At 41.7% G+C, this 23,975-nt stretch overlaps 2 protein-coding genes across 9 annotated transcripts; both read right to left on the reverse strand.

Moving 5' to 3' along the window:
* Nucleotides 1-1,351: 1,351 nt before the first annotated feature.
* LOC144023563 (potassium voltage-gated channel subfamily A member 10) lies at nucleotides 1,352-17,962 on the reverse strand. 7 transcript variants are annotated; one of them, XM_077529181.1, is made up of 5 exons: nucleotides 17,817-17,958; nucleotides 8,480-8,608; nucleotides 7,509-7,621; nucleotides 6,049-6,154; nucleotides 1,352-5,101 (listed from the first exon to the last, which is right to left on the reverse strand). In XM_077529181.1, the coding sequence occupies exons 4-5, from the start codon at nucleotides 6,052-6,054 to the stop codon at nucleotides 3,446-3,448; spliced, it is 1,662 nt and encodes a 553-aa protein (XP_077385307.1). In that variant the 5' UTR covers nucleotides 6,055-6,154; nucleotides 7,509-7,621; nucleotides 8,480-8,608; nucleotides 17,817-17,958; the 3' UTR covers nucleotides 1,352-3,445. The 7 variants fall into 7 exon arrangements, with proteins under 7 accessions (XP_077385307.1, XP_077385309.1, XP_077385308.1 ...); XM_077529183.1 differs by having other exon boundaries at nucleotides 7,505-7,621; XM_077529182.1 differs by lacking the exon at nucleotides 8,480-8,608 and having other exon boundaries at nucleotides 17,817-17,962.
* Nucleotides 17,963-19,918: 1,956 nt separating this feature from the next.
* Nucleotides 19,919-22,489, reverse strand: LOC144023565 (potassium voltage-gated channel subfamily A member 2). 2 transcript variants are annotated; one of them, XM_077529189.1, is made up of 3 exons: nucleotides 22,380-22,489; nucleotides 22,229-22,319; nucleotides 19,919-21,543 (listed from the first exon to the last, which is right to left on the reverse strand). In XM_077529189.1, the coding sequence occupies exon 3, from the start codon at nucleotides 21,422-21,424 to the stop codon at nucleotides 19,928-19,930; it is 1,497 nt and encodes a 498-aa protein (XP_077385315.1). In that variant the 5' UTR covers nucleotides 21,425-21,543; nucleotides 22,229-22,319; nucleotides 22,380-22,489; the 3' UTR covers nucleotides 19,919-19,927. The 2 variants fall into 2 exon arrangements, with proteins under 2 accessions (XP_077385315.1, XP_077385314.1); XM_077529188.1 differs by having other exon boundaries at nucleotides 22,229-22,294; nucleotides 22,380-22,450.
* Nucleotides 22,490-23,975: the final 1,486 nt, after the last annotated feature.

Here is a 23,975-nt window from a genome sequence, read left to right on the forward strand (position 1 = left end):
CCTAAAACTCCCAAAAACGTGTTTTTAGACTGTGTTGTAAAACTGTCGTTTTACATTTCAGCTGACCTTTGCATAGATTCCTCCTCACTCCTTTGGTGTAATACTTGATGAATTATAAATGACAGCAGCATCTGCACTGACCTTGTGAGAGCCACCTGTGTGTGCGCGCGTGTGCATGCGTGTGTGCGTGCGCCTGATGCTCCCCGTTCAGTCAGTGATCCACCATCCGTACAAGGACACGTTTGTTCTCAGCGACGGATGCTTTTATCAATTATTCATCCACGTACTCAGTCGGCCGTTTAAAGACGAGCCAGAAGGAATGCCCGTCAAGAAAACTGTGCTGGATTATTATTAAAAAAGAGAGAAAATTGGATACAAGCTAAAAATCTTAGATCAAAAATGAAAATGTTACAAAAGTGTTATGACAAATAAAAAAAAAATCACATTTTTCAGCATTATGACAACCGCTGTTGGTTAGTGCAAGTTTGTAGGAAAGTAGCTAAATTTGTTTTTGATATTAACTCCTTTAGTCCCAAAAAACGTATAAATACGTTCTATTTTAAATATTACCATGCTCCCAAAGATGTATTTATACGTTTCGGCTTTGATGCAGCCTCTGAACTGAAGAGAATGCTTGAATGCTTGAAGCAATGGTAGTTATAACAAAATCGGCCAGCAGATGGCAGCAGAGTATAAGAGATCAAAAAACTCTTTTTTTTTTTTTCCCCCCCCCCGTAGTTTTAAACAGATTTGTAAATAATGATGAAACTTAACCAAATTTTAATGCTAATTGATGCAAAAATGGAAAAAGATAGAAGTATACTTTTTTTTCCTGATGAAAGAAGAGGCTCTAATCTTTCTTTTGGTAGATTCCATGTTTTTATAGCAATAGGACACAATATTCTATGGGCCTTGCAAAATCAGTCAAAATCCAGTAAAATAGCGAAAATGTCCTGGGAGTGAATGAGTTAATGATATTGGTGGTGGGACTTAATGTTTTTCTTCCTCCCGCTCCTTTTCAGGCTAGGTTTAGAAACAAAATGTTTAGAAAAATTGATATATTGTTAATGTTGATTATTGCCTGAAATAAATGAACAAATGAAAAAATGACATGAAAAAAAACATTGAAAAAATTGCAAAATATTCATCAAAATACCAAAAATTTTAGGTAAAACATACTTTACCCAAAGTTGAATAATATTAACCACAAAAAAAGGAAAAATATCAGCTAAAACATTAAAGACACCTGCAGAAAGAAAAAAAAAAAAAAAGTAGAAATCCATTCAATAATAGCATCTGCTGTGATCTTTTGAACATTTGAACTCTTTGCCAAATGATGAGCGGGAGACTCCACAGTTAGCATACATGTTTAATGGAAGGCACTGCTTACATAATGAATAACATGACATTCATTGGTTAGCACTGAGCCACTAAGAACTTTGTGCTCAAACTCCATTTTTGTCATTTTCAAGTCCGTTTTTGCACTCAGCGACCTTTCCTGATTTTCATCAGTGCACGTCTTTGTCCTCTCCTGCAAAATGGCAAAAATGAGTTTGCCCGCTGCAGTTGTCGGTGGCTCAACTGTCCTCAATAAGAATCAGTGCTTCTTCCTAACATAAAGCACTAAAGTAGCCAAGTCACTAAACGATTGTATTGGCTCCCATATGAATTATTGCTGTGTTCCTGGGGTCAAACGGGGTCCCCCTATACGCGCACGTGGCAACATTATTGCATACGGTACGTTTATTGCAAGATTACATTCTCGGCCGTTGCTACAGAAACTCTACTTAAACGTGTCAGGGAGTCACATTGTCATAATTGAAATGCTGCATGCGCATCTTACGGTCTCACTTGATTATCACTAGACCGTTAAAATCCTTATAAATAGCTACAGTCATTATGTCAAACTTTAATATGAGCCTCGTTTCTGCATGCCATGAAGTTTAAATGATACATTGTTTATGACTTTTAAGTGTGCAAAGGGAATTGTCTCCACCCTCCCTTCTTATTACATTATAAATATACATCTTACAGTATGTCACATTTGTGGATGATGTTGCATATTAAAAAGCCACACAAAGTGTGGAGATTAATATTCAGTGCAATCGCCCGACAAGCTCTATTAATTGTACTTTGAAGGTTTTCTAAAGCATGATAAATATGCTCAGTTGGCAAGAAAATATCAAATGTAGATTTTGCATGCGATTTCCAATAGAATTTGATTGATATTTTGCCGCTTTCCTACAATGTGCAAACTATATATTATACTGTATATCATATTTAGTAGCCTACAACTACGATTAAAGAGTCTCACGCATCCTTGTAAGTCTCATAGATTTGGTGAACATTGTCAAGTAGTGGAAGTAATGATTCTTTGTTGTTGTTTTTGTAATGGCGCCATGGGGAGAGGTCGCCACAAGGACAGGCTGCAAGGACACTGGACACTTCATTAGGTACCCCTCTAATACGGAACATGATGCCTTTACAAAGATTGCAAATGCGCCAAAGTCCACCTAATTATTTCATTTAAATGCATTATTTGCATTGTAAATGTTTTTTTTTCATTTGCCAAATAGTGAGCCAAATGGTCCATCCAGAATTGGATCATATCAATGTCAAACAATCCATGCACAAAATACTGAAAACATGCCCTTGTGTATACCACAATTGTCCTAATTAAAATGCCAAATAGCTTTTGAGCCCTCAAATGTTTTATCTTCTGTCTAAACATACACGCAAGCTGGTTACGAAAACGTTAACCGTCTAGAGGAAGAGAAAAAGGCGAGCTGTATGACTGAGCAGAAAGGACAATAATGTCACGCTAATTGCTCAGAGTCGGACCATTTAGTGTTCAAAAGAGCTTTTTGACTTGATTTAATTGTAAAGGAGAAATGATTTCCGGATGGGTTCCGGATTCACATTCCTGCTATTGTGCGGATATTTATTTTTGTTGTACAGGTAATAACTCTTAATTTGCTTTGCTGCTTGTATTATTTTGGTGTAATTCCATTGTTGACCACAAGATGGCAGCACACTACTTAGTTTGAGACCAAATTTGCAAGAAGAAGAATAAGAACAAAAACCAGGAAATATTTCAGGACAGCCTAGTTTTTGTTTGAAAATTCTTTAACGCCATCCTCTACAATCCTGCTTTTTACGCTCACAGAAAGATTATAGCATACATCTTTTGGCATGATTATTGACATATAATGTTTGACGATAAGTTAAAGTTCGTGTTTTTGCGTTATTTGCAGTTGGGCCCAATCCCGTTCAAATATCCCGACGCTAATTAAAATGGATGGATGGAAATTGCACTTGTTGAAAAGTTCCTCTTGTGCTGAGTTGTGAATATTTCACTTTGTCCGAAAAAGAAGACAACTTGAGAAAAGGCTAAAGACTGTCATCATGCTGCCGCAGTACAAAATGGCTGAAGAAAAATACTGTCCTACGAGTGAAAGCCATTTTTCTCCACATTCCAGGTGCTTTTGTCGAGCGACACCGCGCTGCCGTACTTGTCGGCCAGCGAGTTCTTCTGCGCTTCTGTGGCGGCGTCGATCATCTGCTTCTCTTCCTGCTCCGTCTCGCGGTGGTAGAAGTAGTTGAAGTTGGACACGATGACGGGCACGGGCAGCGCGATGGTCAGCACGCCGGCGATGGCGCACAGGGTGCCCACCATCTTGCCGCCAATGGTGATGGGGCACATGTCTCCGTAGCCCACCGTGGTCATGGTGACCACCGCCCACCAGAATCCGTCCGGGATGCTGACGAACTGCGTCTGGGGCTCGTCGACTTCGGCGAAGAAGATGGCGCTGGAGAAGAGGATGACTCCGATGAAGAGGAAGAAGATAAGCAAGCCCAGCTCTCGCATGCTCGCCTTGAGGGTCTGCCCCAGGATCTGGAGTCCCTTCGAGTGGCGGGACAGCTTGAAGATGCGGAACACTCTCACCAGCCGGATGATCCTCAGGATGGCGAGGGACATGTTCTGGCCGGAATTGGCGTCATCGTCGGGAGAGGTCGCCAGCTCTGTGCCCAGTGTGACGAAGTACGGGATGATGGAAACGATGTCGATGATGTTCATGATGTTGTTGAAGAAGTCGCTCTTACTGGGACACACGACGAAGCGCACGCCGGCCTCGAAGCAGAACCAAATAATGCAAATGGTCTCGACAATAAAGAAAGGGTCCGTGAGGTAGGCTGCGACGTCTTTGGCGCCGGGCTGAGGACTTGAACTGGTCCCGTTACCGACAGGATCCACACTGGGGGTGAAATCGGCGTCCTCCCTGAACTCCGGTAGAGTTTCCAGACAAAAGATAAAGATAGAGATAACGATGACGAAAACCGAGACCAGGGCAACAGATTTGGCGGCACTGGAGCTCTCGGGGTACTCGAACAGGAGCCAGAACTGTCTTTGGAGCTCATTGGTGGGCAACAGGACCTCGGGCTCTTTGATGAACCCTTCGTCTTCGCGGAACTGCTCCATGGCCTCGTGGCCCAGTTGATAGAAAACGATCTCACTGGCGAAGACATCTAATGGGACATTGGCTGGCCTGCGGACCCTCCCGCCAGACTGGTAGAAGTACAGGACGCCGTCGAAGGAAGGCCGGTTTCGGTCAAAGAAATACTCGTTCTTCATGGGGTCGAAGTGGCGAATTCGTTTGGCGGGGTCGCCCAGTAAAGTCTCCGGGAACCGATTGAGGGTGCTCAGCTGGGTTTCGAACATGAGTCCCGAAACGTTGATGACCACCTTCTGGTCTCGGTCCTCCACGGCGGTCTTCTCGAACAGGTCTTCATTGTCGTAGCAGTCCCTCGGCATCCTGCTGAAGACGCCGTCGGAACCCGACTCGCCGCTCACCAGCAGCTTTAGATTAGAGATCAGGCTGCAGCTGCTGGACGTGGCTTTGGACGGCGTGGACGGGGATCCACCCTCGCGGCGGCCCCAGCGAGGGGACGGACGCGGGGACGGACGCGGGGACGCCAGGCGGCGGTGCGACGGCTCGGGGTCCGGCGCCTCCGACGTGGGGGACGTCGGGTAGCCGGAGTCGCTGGGGTCGCCCAGGTTGATGCCCACATCATCCACGTTTTCAAAGTTAACCAGAGGAACCTAGATAGAGATACGATAGATGGACTTCATTCATCTTGTGAGGGAAATTAAGTTGTCAAAAAAGAAGAGATGACTTGACAGTCTAACGTGCCAGTGTGTATGTTTGTTCGCCCTTGTGTGACTGTGTCAGTTGTGGTCGCGTGTTATTTAGGCTAGCATGCTAGCTGTTACAGCTGCAGCTGTTGTGTGAATAAATAAAGATGAGTTGACTTGAGTGAAGAAGATGCAACAGTTGAAATATGTCTCATTTCAAGGTTGGTGTTGAATATCAACTCATTTGCTCCCAATAACGTGTAAATACGTTTTTTTAATACGTTTTAAGTGTCCCAAAGACGTATTTATGTTGTTGTTTTGTTTTTGTTTTTTTATGCTAGAGCATACAGAAGGCTTTGATGCAGCCTCTCAACTGCAAAGAACGGTTGCAGAAATGGTAGTTATTACACAAACGGCCAGCAGGTGGCAGCAGAGCAAAGGAGATCAACCAGGGCCATCTAGAAAAAAAAAGCTAAATTACTTCCAATTTTGAATAGATTTGTGAAAACTGATGAAATTTAGCTCTCTTCTAATGCTAATTGCTGCAAAACGGAAACAGATAGAAACATACTTTTTTTCCTGATGAAAGAAGAGACTTTAATCTTTCTGTTGGTAGGTTCCATGCTTTTATAGCAATTGAACACAATATTCTGTGGGCCTTGCAAAATCAGTTAAAATCCAATCAAACAGCCGGGATTGCTTCTGTGAAAATGGCGGCGAGTGAATGAGTTAATGACTAAATATGGTCATTTAATGTAACATAGGTTCATGATTGCGTACATGCTAGTTGCATGGTGCTGATGCCTTGCGATACTCTTAAAGTGCTTTGCCGCCATCTTGTGAAACCCCATTTCGGATATTTTTGCTATTTGTGTCAGAGTTCGGTCCCTGTTCACTGAAATATTTGCGCAAACCTCCATTGCTGTCCGTCTCCTCGGCTGTCAGGAATGCAGGAGGGGGTCCCGCGTGGACCTCGGCCCTGCTGGCTGGCATCCAGACAGCTTCAGTCCTCTCTGTAACCTGAACGGACGGAAGAGCAAAAAGCAACCCTGCTGCGTTAAATGTTTTTTTTTTTTTTTTTTTTTTTTTTTGTCGGTTTTTGTTCGCATCAGCACACAACTGGCCATCTGATACCTCCCAACTTGAGATCATGACGGAAGTGAAACCTCGGCAGGTTTGCCCGGCAAACTGCTTACACTGAATGAATGCGTGTGCGTGTACGTGCACGTGTGCTGATCAGGTAGTTAATTAGGTACACCTGCGCCTGAAAGTCAATGACATCCCTCACAAAAAAATTGCCTTAAAAGCTTTGCACTTCACCAACTTTTTTGTTCTTTGTTTTTAATATACATATTTAAAGTTTAGCAAATGTTTTCTGTGATTTTTTTTTGGTTGTTGTTGTTGCTATTTTTCCAAAAATAATCTCTTCTTGACAAACGCGTAATGTTGCTCACCTACATCACATACAGCATCGGATTTTAGAGCTAAACTGCTCTTTGTAAACCCCCTGACTTGTTTTTTTTGTGTGCATATTATCAATATCAAAATAATAATTAATTATTATTATAATTATTTATAATAAAAAATTGAAGCACTTGATTTAAAAAAACCCACCTATAGATAAAATATGTAAAAACAATAAAAACAAATATCAATAAAATACTAAAATCCTAAAATAAAATAAAATCATAAAATAATAAAATTATTTAAAAAAATAAATAAATAAATTATATATATATATTATAAGAAATATATAAAAAAATATGATTGTAAATAAATAAATATATGTATATATGTGTAATTCAATGCAATGGTGGATTCCGATAACAGTCACGAGTGGGTTACAATGACAGCGTAAATAACATACCAAAAACAACATGATCAGTCTCACAGCTAAGGGTTTAGAAAATGGATGGTTGCATATGCTGTGCATACGACAATGTTTACAAAATCTGTCCATAGAACTAATTATGGTATACTTTACTGGCCCTGGAAAAGCCCAAAGAAGAAGGTAGAAGTCATCCAGGTCACGTAATCTACAAAGGTTGCATTGAGGCAACTGGACTCGAACAGGAAGAGTCCAGTTTGTCTGGATTCAACCTTGACTGATCATTCTATTGTTCTCGTTCCCACGAGTCCTCAATAAGACTTTTGGGCTGCGTTCCTCACCGCTCTATCTTGTCTTTTTTTTTTTTTTTTTTGCATTGCGCCACCACACCAAACATTCAGCAGTTAAACCGAATACCGATTGTGCAATGTCAGCAAAAAACAACAACAAAACTTTCCAGTGAGCTGACATTGAACAATGACAGCATCACCTCCAGCAACATTCAAACAAATGAAAACAATCTTAAAGGATTATGCGCTCACCCACCGGCTCGCCAGGAGTGCCCTCCACTTCTTCCTCTTCTTCTTCTTCCCCTCCTGCCTCAGTCGCACTCCCACTCAGATTGTCCGTATCAAAGCTCCCATTGGGTAATTGAACACCTGATCGGAAATGAGAGCTGCCACATGCGCACAAATACAAAACAATGCACCCCATGCGCGTGCAAGGTTTTAAATGCTGAGGGAGGGATGGTGGGACGAGGTCTAATGTATGATGGGTTGGGGAGGCGGGGTGGGGGGGGAGATCACCTGGCTTCAACCCCCCCCCCCCCCCCCCCTCCCATCAGCTACGTGAAAGGAGATTTAGCGCCTGACATGGTATGAAGGAAGCCCCCCCCCCAACCCACTCCACTTTTCTTTTTGTCCTTCAGAATAACACGTGCTGGAATCATCCAATCCAGCGTCACCTTGAGGATTAGACTGCATTGTGCAACCAATACAGGACAATACCTGACAGAGCACCTGCAGCTGCGCACATCTGTCCGTGTCACGCAAGGTAAAAGCACTTCAAAGGACGTTTTTGTTTGTTTGTTTGTTTGTTTGACTTCACATGATTGAGAAACAAACATTGTGCCACTTCTCTTTAGCGGAAACAACACCTGCGTTGACCTTGCTGAAGGTGTGAGGTATAGATTTGGAGCAAGTAGGAGTACATCCATTTTAGTGGACTCCGAGGTGACTTTTTGTACCTTTTACAGTGATCAAATGTTATTAGAAAAAAAAAAAATCCACCTGCTCAACAAAAGTTATGATACATGCATTGAAAAAAAAGTTAAAATTTAATAAGTAGACTTAGTAAGTAAGTAGGAAGGAAAGAAAATTTAGATGGGCTCCCATTACTCTATTTCGAATCTAGACAGTTCCCCCCCCCGGTTAATTTTTTTATTTATTGCCAGTTCAGCCCAGGCAGGAAGAAAGTAAGAATTTCAAAGCTAACTGAATAGAAATATTCCAACATACATATCCATCCATTTTCTTGATGGGGGTGCTGGAGCCTATCTCAGCTGGCTCTGGGCAGTAGGCGGGGGGACACCCTGGACTGGTTGCCAGCCAATCGCAGCGCAAGGGTTGCTGGGGGCCCGCTGGAGCCTATCCAACATATAAATGAAAAAATCAAATTAGAATTTTAAAACTAACTTAAAAAAAAAAAAACATAAAAAACCAACAGGCCTATATTAAAATAAACTAAAAATTAAATTAAATTTAAATAACTACAAAATATCATCTCTAGAGTTGAATTAAAATCATAATTATATAACTTTAATAACTTTACAAATTTTAATAACATTTTATGTGCCTATAAAGTCCTAAAATCAAGTACATAAACTACAATAGATATAAATAAAACTAACACACACATATATATATATATATATATATATATATATATATATATATATATATATATATATATATATATTTTTTTTTTTTTTTCTTTCAGTAGTGGGTACAACCATGTTAGCAAGATTTGATCAATACCCAACAATAAATAAATAAATACATAAAATAAAAAAACGTTTTACACCAGAATCTAATAAAAAATGAAAATATCTGCAGCTGCAAAAAAAAAAAAAAAAAGGAGAGTGAAAAGGTTCATTTCACTTGATAACCTTGAAAACAACTGGGCATAATCTTTTACAGTATTCCAGAAGTTACGGAGCTCGACATTTGGATTCATAAAACCGTGTATTAGTTTTCCAGCTCTTCTCTATTCATTTTTGCTTAGCTTCAAATTGAACAACATTAGCCCGTTCTCGTTCTCAGTGGGTCAAAAAAGGAGATATATGAAGTACTAGTCATGAAAAACAAAACAAAACAAAAAAAACATTTCATCCCAGCAACGACTTGACCTTGCAAACTTGCCACCAAAAGTTCCTTGTTGACATTTTGCCGGTCGGGGGAACCAATTTGGCAGCAATGGGTGAGAGACTCTAATGTTACCCACTTGAAACCACAGTGCGTATGTGCGCTGCAGGTCGCCCCTCTTCCTGTCACACTGCGGCGAGAGCGGCACCACTGCAGCCTGCACGGCGCGCGCCAAGGTCGACCCCCCCCCCCCCACCCCAAAATTTTTTGAAAGTCTTTACAGTGAGACGTTCGCTATCCATCATATTTAGGCCGTTGTCTCCAGTGTGCGGGGGTCTCATTATGTGCAGCCGTGAGTGTAAACGTCACAAAGTATGCATGTGCGGGTTTTTTTTTTGTGGGGGGCTCAAGTGGAATGCAAGGTTATGAGAGGACATGCATATGCAAGCTAGCTAAGAGGAATTTTCCATTTGTCTGAAATTTGTCTGCCAACCAATTTACGAAGTCCATTTCGACAATAAAATAAAATAAATAAATAAGTATCACGATACAGGTCAAAAGCGTTCGGCCATTGATGTTATTGATATTAGTGATTTTTTTTGGTTACACTTATGGAGAATAATTTCCAAGTGATATGACCATCAAACTAGTGGTCATGATTCACTATATGACATCATCGTGATATTTTGCCAATGATATCATGATACAGGTCAACAATTTCAATGCTATTGTTATTTGGCTTTTTTATTTCGGAGATAATTTTCCAATTGTCTGGCTACCAAACGTGTTTACAATACACTATGCATAGAACAAGATTTCTCTATGATACCAACCGTATCATGATACAGGGCAAAATTGTCTGGACAGCAATATTTTGGATATTGGCTTATTGGATAAATGGTCATGACTCACAGCGTTCATTGCAATATCACTGCAACAATATCAAACGTATCGCGATACAGGTCAAACTTGTCAGAATAGCCGCACTATTGATATTGATACTTTTCTGTTTTGACTTTTTGATCATATTTTCCAAATTGTATTACTGCTGATACAGAACGGTTGTTCAACTGTTCATGATTTTGACATTTTAAAAATATTTTGCCAATTTTACCAACAGTATCACGACAGTGTGAAAATTGGGACAAAGATGATACAAACGATATCAAGTACTGTTTTTGTTTGACTTTTGAAGCAAATTTTACAAGACGTAAGACTACAAAACTCGCAAACGCAACTCATGATACAAAATGTTTATATATGTTCTGCCAAAGAGAGCAAGAGTATCGCGATACGGGTCAAAATATATTTTCGAATGTCTCTTTTCCTGTTCAACTGTGGCGACATACTTTACGTGTCCTGTGACCACCAAACTCGAGCTCATAACTCACAATCGCAACCGTATCACGATACGGGTCAAATCAGTGACATGGCTGTCGCTCACACGACCGTTCAAGATGGACGCGGCGACGTCGCCGAGGCGGGGACGAATCGCTGGCGAGTGATTTGTGCGTGTGGCCAACGGCTCAAAGATGTGCTCCGCCGCCGCCGCAGCGTCCTGCGGGAGCGGCGACGGAGACGTTCCCCTTCCTCTGCCTGTCCTTCAACGCAGCGCATCATCCGTCAAAACCTCAACAACTCCCCCTGCTGCTGACATTATAACCTCACCTGGTTACACTCCGCGTTGACAAAGCAATTTTCTCGGCATGCTCGTGTGTCAAGTATAATTTTATCTGCGTACTGTGTTGATTTTATATGTGTTTATTTCAAAATGACTGCACGGCTGTGTGGAAACGGGAAAGTCAAACAGTTGTTTGGGAATTCTTAGTTTCTTTTATTACAAAATAGTGATAGACCGATATGGTTTTTTCAAGGCCGATACCGATACAGATTATTTGTAGTCAAGTTGGCCGATAACCGATATTTCAAGCCGATATTCATTTGCAGTAAAATGGGGAGGGGGCGGAATTCTTTCAAACTATATATAATTTCTCACTGAGTAACAAATTCATGTGAATGTAGCTCATTTGGGGTTTTTGTTAGGGTTCGTAAAAACGTTTCAAAAAGATTTTTGCGGTGAAAAATTGTGTGAATATGTTCCAAATGTGTTTACGACAAATAAAAACTGACTGCGAACATCTTACAAATCCTGATGAAAACCCCAAATTCGCTACGTTCGCAAGTATCCCCTGCTCAGTGAGCTTTATCGGCCTTCAGATTCAAAACATGGCCGATGCCGATATTTGTCAAAATGCCAAATATCGGCGTCGATAATCGGCCCCGGCCGATTATCGGTCTATCCCTATACAAAATACTAGAGCTGTCAAACAATTAGATTTTTTAATCAGATTAATCACATCTTAGAATTTTGATTAATCACTTCATTAAAAAAGGCATTTTTTTTGCCCGCCAAATTTAAAATGTGTTATGTGTTAATTTTTTCGGTATTTATTGTTAAGAAGACGTCAAAATTGTTTTGATCCACTGCACATGCTCATCCTCCTATTTTTCTAATCAGTTAATTAATCAGTTAATTAATTGCATAATTTAAAGTGGAGAAAAAAAAAATGACCCCAATAGTTTGACATGAACAAATATTCTCAATGTCACACTCAAACATTTATGAAATGCTTCACTTTAATGCACGTTATGTTTATTTTTCAAACAGAACTTGTGCTACCTTTAACGTAGCCATCCGCTATCAAGCTAAAGAATCATCTGCAGTCAAAATCAAAAGTGCGATTAATCTGCGTTGATACATGATTAATGCGATAATTTTTTTTAATGATTAATTACTTAATGCTTTAACTTTGACAGCACTACAAAATACTTAACGACCTTTTCATTTATGTGACACTTGAGAAATAGTCCATATATTAATCAAACTAAAACTAATATAAGCTAAACTTTTTTTTTTTTTTTTAAACTCTAACCGTATTTATTGCGTATGATTTTGGACGCAAAAAATTGTGTTATATTTCCCATTTGACCGGCAGCAGTCAGTCACTTTTTAAAACCCCGTGAGGATGAAAATAACTTTTTTTTTTTTTTTTTAACAGAAGACGACTTCATTGAAAAGTAATTACAACATTTGCGCTGGACGAGGCCATCCATCTTTTGCACAATGCAAGCAGACTAATGGCTGCGTTATTATTCGTATTCTTATTAGCACTTGAGAGCTTCCTGTCATTTAACGCCGATGTGGGGCTTCTTATCTGAGGAGAGCAGCTTTAAAGCCCACACAATGCAAACCATGCTAATCTCCCACACTGATACACACACACGTATGGAACATCTTTCTTATGAAATATTCCTGCAGCAAAACCTTGTGGTATATGAATAGTTTACCTAAATACAGTGGATTAAAAAAAAAAAAAAAAAAAGTCTACACACCCCTGTTCGAAAGTTTTGGTGCTGTAAGATTTGACGACAAAAATATCAGAAAAAAAATTAATTGTATTTATTTATTTATTTGCAGTAACAAAATGTTTCATAATTATTAAATCATTTGAAAATGTTTTTAAACTGTCATTCTTGATTTTTCTTTTTATTTTGTTTTCTACAAAAATTGCTGGTTAAATTCTGTATATGTATTGAAATTAAATATTACATAAAAATTACACATTGTAACTTTTTTTTTTTCCATCTTTTTTTCTACAGCGCTTGTCCTTAGTAAGGTCACAGGTGTGCTGACATTGGCACAGGAAGACTGGATTCAGACCCAGAACTTTAGAACTGCGAGGCAGAAGTGCTAACCACTCAAAACATGCTCATAAAATAGGAACGACCAGTAAAAATATTAATAAGGGAAATGAAAAAGGTTTATGGGATTTTATTTCCTGCCAAAGTTGCTATTGAGCATGAAAGTCACTCCGATGAAAGCAATAAACAGGATTTGAAATTGCAGCTTGAACAAAAGGTGACCCATGCGGGAGTCAAACTGACAAGCGTCAATCAGTGTAACGTGCACAGTTTGACCATTCACAAATATGGCACTTTACTGTACTTTAATTTATTTAATTCAATCTCCGGTGTAATAACCTTATTTATTGATTGATTGAATTTTTATTTATTATTATTATTATTGTTGTTGTTATTATTAATTCAATCTCTGTTGTAATAACCTTATTTATTGATTGATTGAATTAGTTTTTTTTATTATTATCTGTTCTCATTGCTGCTGGACATGTAAATTTCCCAGAGGGAGCCATCCCAAAGCGATCAATAAAGTCAAAGTCTAATTCAGTGATTCTTTGGTGGACCACTAGAGGGAGCCAAAACCAAACCCCTTCATTTTGGTTTCCATATATATATATATATATCTATCTATATATATATATATATATATATATGCATAATAAAATATTACATTAATAAAAATATGCTACACCCCTCAAATATTGTAAATGTACATTATAGCCTACTATGTTGTATGCACGTTATACCTACATCGTGGCCATAATGTCCGGTTTTCCCTCGACATCTGATTTCACGGGTACATAGCTGACAAAAAAAAAGAAAAAAAAAAAAAAAACTTCTTTCAACCCCTAAAACGGCCGCTAACTTTACATACGATGTGATACGACCCGTATTTGCCGATAGGTTGTCACTGCATCAACATCGACTTGACTCTCCTCATGTCTCCTTCTTCTTCTCTCCTTCTGGAAGCAAAAGGCTAAAAATAGCGCAAGGCCGCGCTCACTTCCAAGCTGCAGGGAGCGCGTGCAGCGCGCGCTCGATGCCGAAGACACCGGAAGGCGTTTTTCAACATGTCCTGCACGCCTCCCCGCGGCTACAAAGACGCAGAAACGCACCCAGAATAGCAGCAAAGGAGGCCTTTCATCGATTCGGGCTAAATTTAGCCTTCCAGGAGAAAAGCAAGTTGTCGGAAGGCATGCGAAAATGCAGAGAAAAGACAAAACACTTGAGTTATTATTATTATTGGCTTTGTTGTTATTGATATCTCCTTGCTCGCAATCATGTCAGAAAGACAAAATGTTTTCTGGTCCACAGATTGTCCTTGTTGTCTTGTAAAGTGCAGATTGTACAACTTGCTGAGTCCATACGCCCTCTGCAGATATTGTCTTTTGCTCGTATGTACATCAACCGCATCATTTCATAGAAAGAAAAGCCGTCGTCCACCGTGGAAGATTCCGGGCCTCTTCGGCGGGATTTACACTCCAGGTCAAAGTGCTCAATTCCGTTATAATAATGATTTTGTTCTTTTGTTTTGCCAAGAGACAAAAAATGAAATGAGTTTGACATTTTACAACATGAAATCAAATTGTCAGTATGCTATTGCAAACGTCAAATTTCCTTAAAAGATATAGCGCTCCATTTCAATGCATAACTCGATATATTTTAAAGTAAATTAACATTATTATTTTCCAAAGCACATATCTCAGTGAGCGGCGAAGGCTTGCAAGTGTGTGCGTACATAGCAAGTGTTATTTTTATTTATTTATTTATTTTATTTATTTTTTTTAACAGGGTTTCGTACAAGTTTGCAAAAGGTTGCAGACATTTGCAGTTTTTAAGGTCATAAACAATTTTTCTTGTCGCAAACAAATTTACATCATGTTCAAAATTTCTTTGTGGCACACGTTAACACTGTTTACAACATTTTGCAACCTTGAACGAACCCTGTAGAAAAAACAAAAAACAAAAAAACATTTGCTACGTGCATACACCTTCGCTCCTTGGCAATGTCAATATTATTTTTTTTTTTTGTATTTTTGGGGGGGGTTTGACTTCCCCTTAATGCAGTAAAGTAAATATTTTTGTATAATTAAATCTCATTCAAATCCAATAACGTATAAATATGTTTTTTTTTAATACTTTGTCTTTCACTCTCAAAAACGTATTTATATTTTTTTTTTTTTTAAATGCTAGATCATACAGAAGGCTTTGATACAGCTTCTCACATGGCAGTTATTAAAACGGCCAGCAGGTGGCAGCAGAGTATAAGAGATCAACCAGGGCCATGTTGCAACAAGCCCTTTTTGCCAGTGTTTTCAACAGGTTAGTGAATAATGATGAAACTTATCTATATTCCAATGCTAATTGCTGCAAAATGGAAACGGATACGAACATACTTTTTTTTTCCTGGTGAAAGAAGAGACTCTAATCTTTCTTTTGGTAGGTTCCATGTTTTTATAGCAATAGAACATAATATTCTGTGGACCTTGCAAAATCCAGTAAAACAAGGGGCTGCTTCAGTGAAAATGGCTGTGAGTGAATTAATTGCAATAACTTCTAATGAGCATGATATTAAACTGCTAAGTAATCAGTCAATAAAGCCCATCTAGCAGGTGTATCAACATCTTGGTTGTTACTTTGCCACCTGGCCTCTGACGCCATCCTAGTACGAAGGGAGTACGCTGGACTAGACAAACCCTCCTAGTTAGCTTAGCACTAGCTAGCTGGTACGACAGAACAGGGATGGATTTAAAAACATTAGCAAAAGTGAAAAAAATACCCTGCTGTTTGGCTAGTGCATGGGGAAGGGATCCTGGAGGAAAAAGGCAAAACTTTCCGTAGTTTGACGCAGCTGCTACAATCCGTAAGGATTATTTCGGTTGCCATGTCGCATATCCCGATTGTGCCGCCAAAAACAAATCGGAATTTATATCACTTGAACCGTGCGGTGTAAATCCAACATTGTGATGATACAGGGGGGAGGAGACGGGTGAACAACTGTACAATATTGTGTGAAAGTCACAGTCATTCCTTCGGGAGCACACACATGCATACATATTGCATATTGGTCACCTTGTTTCACTTGTGTATGTTTTTGTGTGTGTGTGTTTATTTTCATGCAGGTCCAACAAACCCCTCCAAAACATTCTAAAAAGTTCACTTTGAGCTAACCCACAGCAGAATATTGCAACTTTTTTTTTTTTTTTTGGCTTCAAGGTTTGTTTCAGATGCAAGCGTGTTTGTGCCGATCACATTTGGTTCAAACGATTCACCTCGTGACCGCCATCGAATAATCCTGTATGAAAAGCAATGCATAGATTTCCCCACAGAGTGAATTTTGACCACCAACGTAATGTCAATAATCAATAAATGGAAAATACGCAAGAAATAGACTAACGCCACTCGGCTGGGTGCGTTTTCAACACAAAAGTTGGTTGTGCATTCCTGCTACAGCGGGTTGTTGGGACAAAATGAAGCAAAACATATTTCCAACCAAATGCGTCCGCATGCATAGACTAAAAAGATGCTTTTTGTTGTCGTCCCATTTAAAAGGTACAGTGCATAAATGATGCATCGACACAGCTGCGCCCCCTTTTCCCGTTCTCATGAGAATTTAGTAGGATAACACACACACACAAAAAAAGTGAGTGGAACCAGGAGACATGTTTTTATAATTGAAAATAGAAATCGAGACATACAAAGTCATTTTACATAAATGTGCTTCACTGTTTGGTCCATCCAATATAAAATAAACAAATGTTTGTTTTAAAAAATGCATTCATAAAAACAAATACTACAATGGTACCTTAACTCGGTAAGTGAGTTGACATACTCACAAGTCAAGGTACAACTATATAAAATAATTGTAACAAATTGTGGTGGTTTCGTAGCAAAATGCAGTGCGGTTCTGAGGTGCTTGCAGAAAGTCGTTTTTATTTATTTATTTATTTTATTTTATTTTTTTTTTATTATTATTTTTGGGTTCCTCCATCAAGCGCCGACTGATAAGTCGGATGGATGATTGTTTCTTGGCCGATATCAGCTATTTTAATATCAATTTTAAATAACACATTGCAACATAGAAAAAAAAAAGATGATGATGAATGATGACGAATTTGGACAAATTTGACCACTGTGGTAAAGTTATAAAAATGGAAAAACAGTCAAACGTTTTAACAGTCATATTTTTATTCTTTGTATTGTTTGTTTTGAGGGACAAAAAAAAGAAAAAAAATCATTAATTATTTGTAATTTATAGGCCGATTAATTGGTTATCAGCGTTTTATCACCACGCGTTGGCCTTAAAAAAATAAAAAATCGGTTGGCCCTACTAAATTCCCAATGAGAACATATTTTTCCACACGATTACACCATGACGGAGAGTTGTAGTGCTTTTTGATTGATTAAAAAAGGGAAACATTGCTTAAGAACCAAAAAGCCGGTGTCAGTTTTCTTTGAAAATGTATCTTTGGCCACCAAGAACTAGAGTGGGCTAACTCCATTTTTTTTGTGTCATTTTGAAGTTCAGTGCAGAAATGAGCAGTTGTCAGTGGCTCATTTCATTTCAGCGGACTTCTCCGTACGTTTGAGGGGCCGCGTGAGAGCAGCGGACGTGGGCGGCGGTGGCGTGACACGTGTTGGTTACTGTTGCATGTCGGAAGCCTAAAAATAGACACGGGCGCCTCGGCGTGGACCGTTCGTTGAAAACGCCGCATGCTACAGACAGACAAATGTTGTTGTTGTTCTTGTTACCTCCCACGTCAGTCAACATCCAATCAAACAAACGTCAAACCTGGGAACGCAGGAGGGACGGCCAAGGTCTGCTACACTGCTGCTGATTAGCACAACCAGCATGGATGAGTGGATGGAAGGGCGGATGGATGGACAGATGGATGGATGGACGGATGGCACTGGCTGCCTTGGCAGTGTTGGGCCAATGGCAGCTCTCCTTAGCTGGGCACCAACCTGGAACGCAAACCACATTTACTCCCAATGCCAATCTTTCAAGGCAAGCCAGGCATTCTTGCTAATTAAACGTCAAGTGAAACCTCCGTGGTATTATCTCGTTTTAAATATATCGCCCCGAGGTATGCTGGGAAACGGTGTGTGTGTGTGTGTGTGTGTCTTTGGCACTCACTATTAAATGTTAGCTTCATTATGGCAATAATTGGCATCACGTCTCTGGTAAAAGTATTGTTTATAACCTCTATTCATAAATACATCTTCAATCCTTTTTTTGGATTTTTTTTCAGCGAGCTTCTTTTCGAAGCTTTAAAGTCATGCATCTAAGGATGAAGTGGAGGTCATGCAAGACTAGGAGAGATTTATTTATTTTTTTTACATCCATTCTTCTTAAAAGCTGCTATGGTAACGACGGCGTCTGAAACGTCTGCGGCCATGATGCGCTTTTGACGGCAACGTGGCGAAGGCTTCGAGGTGGAAGGTCGGGGAAACAAAAACGCTGGGCATACATTGTGAGATTTAGTAATTTAAAAAAACAAATTTGAAAGTCCAAAGCTAATTTTGAGTGCTGTACAAAAGTGGTATATAGTGTAGCCATTTTAACCCTATAGGGGCACCATACTTTTGATGGTGGCCGTTAGCCTTATTATATGCACATAATGCAAACATTAAAGCAGTGATGACAGATAGGAACTCTTAAATGGCAGACATAGCAACTAGCTAACCCGACATCTACCCGACTACACCGGCAAAGAGTGAATGTATAATTAGCTAAGGGACAGGAAGCGTTACTGCCAATGTGCTTTTCGCAGAACTTGTTAAATCAGTTGCCAAAAGATCTTGACACAGTTTGTTTACAGTAAGGTGGCAGTAATGTTTGTTTCAACTGAATGTCAAACAAGACAAAGGTTGTCTCTGTGGCGGTGACTAGCGCAGCGCTATCGACAAAAGCAACATGGGTACATTAAAGCTGTTCTTTGTTGTTGTTGTTGTTGTTTTTTTTTTTTACATTCAGGTCTAACAATGCCCTGATTCAAAATTTGACCACACTTAATTCGCAGTGTATGCCCAGCTTGAGTACTTTTATGTTTGGCCTGTAGGGGGCAACTTAACCCACCAAGTCGATATCATGCATCAACAGTGGGTCCTCAGTTTACGACAGTTACGATCCTACAATCCTGACCTGGTACGAAAGTCAGTCAGTAAAGCGCGTCTATCCCTAACCTATGCAAGAAAGTTTCTTGCCACACAGCTGGCCCACAATAATGTCAAAAAAATACAATCTGTAGCAATCGCCACATTACTACCTTTAATAATCAGCATTTCTGGTTTTGTTTAAAACTGAGGACTAACAGGGCCTAACTATACTACGTGAATCTACGTTCTGCGTGTCAAAACAATGAAACAAAACCCGAGAAAAAACATTCAAGTTGTCCTCAAAGCTCTGCGGTGTAAGACCAGTTGGGGTGAATGACGGGGAAAACGTCTGGAAGAGAGTTAGCATCGTAGTAACACGTCGCGTTCAGAGCAAAGCAGCGAGGCGTCAAGGCCATTCTCATCTCAGTCACTCATCAGATACTGACTACTAAGGTGTCCCACCACAAGCTATTGTGGCGTTGACGGTTGTCATTCATCCTTGCAAAAAAAAAAAAACGACGGTGAGAAACAAACCTGGAAGCGGACCCGCTCCATGATTTTTTTTCTTTGAAGTATTTTGTGCCTAAAGCTGGGAAGTGAGGGATCAAGCGACTCCAGTGTGTTGTCTTAACTTTAAAAAAGCTATTTTTTTCTCATTGCTTCTTTTTTGGTTGGCGTTGGTGTGATGAAAACTCCATGCAAATGCAGATCGATCTGGGGCAGGAGTGAAGAAGCGAAAGCATCTCATTCCTGAATTCTATTGCCTGTGTAAGATTTTTTTTTTGTGTGATCTCTGCGGTTCGACTACACGTCGGTGAGCATCTTGGTGATGTTGACGTAGTTTGTGTTGGCCAGCGTGCAGTTGGCCGTCTTCATGTTCTCCCGCCGGAAGTCCTCGTTGCTGTTGTTGACCGCCTCCTGGATCTCCATGTAGTCCGACTTGCTGATGGTGGATCCGCTGCGACTCTTCTTCAGCTCCTCGCCCGACTCGCTCTTGGGCGCGTTGACCTGCAGGTACTGCGCCTGCTCCTCCCCTTCCGTCTCGCGGTGGTAGAAGTAGTTGAAGTTGGACACGATGACCGGCACGGGCAAGGCGATGGTCAGCACGCCGGCGATGGCGCACAGGGAGCCCACGATCTTGCCCCCGATGGTGGTGGGCACCATGTCGCCGTAGCCCACGGTGGTCATGGAGACCACGGCCCACCAGAAGGCGTCCGGGATACTCTCGAACTGCGACTGCCGCTCGTCCGCCTCGGCGAAGTACACGGCGCTGGAGAAGAGGATGACGCCGATGAAGAGGAAGAAGATGAGCAGTCCCAGCTCCCTCATGCTGGCCTTGAGGGTCTGGCCCAGGATCTGGAGCCCCTTGGAGTGGCGCGACAGCTTGAAAATCCGGAAGACTCGCACCAGGCGGATCACCCTGAGGATCGCCAACGACATGGCCTGCTGCCCGGCCTGGCCGTCGTCCGGACTGTCCGCCAGCTCCGTGCCGAGCGTGATGAAGTACGGGATGATGGCCACGATGTCGATGATGTTCATGAGGTTGCCGAAGAAGCCCGCCTTGCTGGGGCAGGCGAAGAAGCGTACGAGGAACTCAAAGGAGAACCAGATGATGCACAGCGTCTCCAGGATGAAGAAGGGGTCGGTGAAGTAGGTGGACGTGTACCTGATGACCGTGGTGTTGGTCTCGGGGGAAAAGATCTGGGCGTGGGACTTGTGCATGCCGTCCTCGTCGTTGCGGAAGATGGGGAGGGTCTCCAGGCAGAAGCTGACGATGGAGATGAGGATGACCATGACGGAGATGATGGCGATAATCCGAGCCGGCCCCGAGCTCTCCGGGTACTCGAAGAGCAGCCACACTTGTCTCTGAAACTCGTTGTCGGGGAGCGGGCGCTCCTCCTCCTTGATGAAGCCCTCGTCCTCGCGGAAGATCTCGATGGCTTCGTCGCCCAGCTCGTAGAAGCGGATCTCCTCGGAGAAGATGTCCAGCGTGACGTTCACCGGCCGCCTGAGCCGCCCGCCCGACTGGTAGTAGTACAAGATGGCGTCGAAGCTGGGCCTGTTGCGGTCGAAGAAGTACTCGTTACGCAGCGGGTCGAAGTAGCGCATCCTCTTTTTGGGGTCCCCCAGCAGCGTCTCGGGGAACTGCGACAGGGTCTTAAGCTGGGTCTCGAAACGCAGCCCGGAGATGTTGATCACCACCCGCTCGCAGCACTCGTGGTCCGCCTCCGGGTCGTAGTCCAGCGGGTGGCCCGGGTGCGCCGCCGCCTCGTCGGACGGGTCGCCCGCGGCGACCGTCATGGTGGCGGGAAAAGGCGGCTGGGCGAGGACTGCGCCTTTTGATGATGGGGGAGGGGGGGGGGGGGTGCGGTAGCGCAGTTGGGGTGCGGAGGATGGTCCGGGCGTCTCTCAGGGCGGGACTGCATGTGGGACAGTCGCACAAGTAGGTCAGGTAAACTTGAGACAAGCAACATTCGATACTTTCCTCAACTTGCGCCTTTATAAAAGAATCGCCTCAAACTTGCCGGAGTGCAATTAATACGCCAGCGGCTTGCGTGCCGTGCATGTCAATTGCTTCAATGCAGGCAGAGTCAGCGCGGCGGCTCGTAATTTCGGACGCCCGACCTGCTGCATTGGGCAATCTCAAACTCCAAACACCAGCTCTTGCTTTTTTTCTTTTTCGTCTCACGGTGAAGCCATGCATGAACACGACAATGCGGCCGGCACCAGGAGCCGCGCATGCAGCATCCTGCTGATAACATCACTGCAGTCAAACACACACACACACACATAGAAAAGGTACCGGCTGCTTCTAATTCGGTTTTGTGCTGAACAAACAGCAAATAAATGACTTTTTTTTTCTTTTTTTTTTTAAAGGGAGGATTTCAAACAAGCTGCACGGCTGTGTTTGAAATATTCAAAAACACACGTGAATAATTGAAGAGGAGAAGGAAACAGCAGCCAAGGGAAGAAAAATGTATTCTCTTCATTGCACGGGTTGATGAGTGGGAGGACTGTCACCGTTATTTTTAAAGAGAGGCTCGCAACGACTGAAAAAAATGACATGGAAGGAAAACGTAAAATGTTCATGCATGATGTACATACCTGCAGACATTTTAGTGGACTCCGCTGCTGCTGCTGTTGCTATTTGGGGACAACCAGCTCTCCTGCCTTGGAATAAAAAAACGATTTTAACCTGTAAAATGATGACAGATCATCATTATGAAAGTGGATCTCCCGAGTTGCGGGTGATCACCTCATGTTGACTGCTTCTCCTTCTGCTGCTGCGTCCTCGCCGTGTGCACCGGCCGAAGGCGACGGTGCGCGGGCGGGTGTGTCCTCGCGTCCCCCCTCCTCCTCCTCCTCTTCTTCCTCCTCCTCCTCTTCCTCCTCCGCGACTCTCGTGATGATGGCTGATGGTGATGATGATGGAGTTAAAAAAAATGAAAGGGTTGGATATCACGGAGGAGCAAGAAAAAAAAGGTGCTGAGATCAGCACAAATGATGCACAAAGGTAAACAGACGGAATGAGAACGACGTACTTTTTTTTTCCTTTTTTTTTTTAGTAACTGTCGTAGGTTTGAGTTTTGGTAGAGAGACAATTAATTTCAACAAGAGCAATTGTTTATTGCATGTGAAACAAAGGTGAAAAGTTTTTTTTTTTTTTAGTGTTTAAAAGGTAAGAGAACATTCACTATAGTTGACATCACGACTTACCTTCTTCCCTGCAGCCGGCGATTTAAAGTGATAGGCACACCTTGATGCAATATCAATATGTGTCATTTAAAAAAAAAAAAAAAAAAAAAAAAAAAGAGAGATAAAAATCACAACTTACCAACAGTGGTTGTTGTGTTTCTGCATGGTTTCCAAAACGAAGTAATTAAAATGCTAAACTAAAGAAGAGAGAAAAAATAGGGGGGGGGGAATTAAATAAAAAATTAAATGAAACACATAAAACTAAATGTATATATATATATATATATATATATATATATATATATATATATATATATATATATATGAAATCTATCTATCTATCATCATCACAAGCTCCCCTGGCAACAAAGCGTCCATAAATAATAGATCAAAATGTGATAAAAATAGAGCTAAAGCTCTATTGCAGCTATTTTCAGCAGGCAGAGCAACATGGATCAATGGCATCACATCCGCAACATTCAAATCAGAGAATCGGAGGGACCGTGGCCGAACTTGACATCGGGAGAAAGGCCAAAGGTCAGCGGGAATCCCGTCACATATGAGGAGGGGCATTAGTGGACGTGAGGCTTTGCCAAGGTTAGTGCTGGCAGAGTCCATCAAGGCTGCGACGCACGCTGATGCCACTCACTGTCTCCATAATGGCTTTCCCAGGTTCGCCGTGACAGGGCGGCCATTATTTATGAGTCGGGGGGTGCCCTCGCGTTGGCTCCCGGCCGGGCCCGGCTCGCTTTACGTTAGCTGGCAGCCTTTAATTAAACGCGAAGGCTCTGGCGCCGCACGTGGCGATCACAGCAGACCACGCGGCAACGCTCGTGAAATGTCATGTCATCATGCTTACTTATAGGGTGGGCAAAATGGGGCACGTGGGCCACATGAGGGCCACTTCGATTACGCGATTCATCGAATCATTGTGATTAATGGAGCTGATTCTTTTTTTTTTTTTTTTTTTTTTTTTTATGCGTGTATGCAGGTTTGTGCTCTTTAATTCACCTGAAACCTGTTATAAATCCAAAAGCCTTTAATTTGACCGGATACTTCAGAGTCCCGCCAGAGTCGTGATGTCAGGAGACCAGAGGAAGGATCAAAGGAAAGAAAGATGAAACAAAGCGAAATTTAACACCAACCAGACGCCGTT

This window comes from Festucalex cinctus, chromosome 8, assembly GCF_051991245.1.
Source record: "Festucalex cinctus isolate MCC-2025b chromosome 8, RoL_Fcin_1.0, whole genome shotgun sequence".
NCBI lineage: Eukaryota > Metazoa > Chordata > Actinopteri > Syngnathiformes > Syngnathidae > Festucalex > Festucalex cinctus.

Bases quoted from the DNA above. Each gene is read 5' to 3' on its own strand.
- LOC144023565 (XM_077529189.1), bottom strand. From the start codon at position 21,424: ATGACGGTCGCCGCGGGCGACCCGTCCGACGAGGCGGCGGCGCACCCG.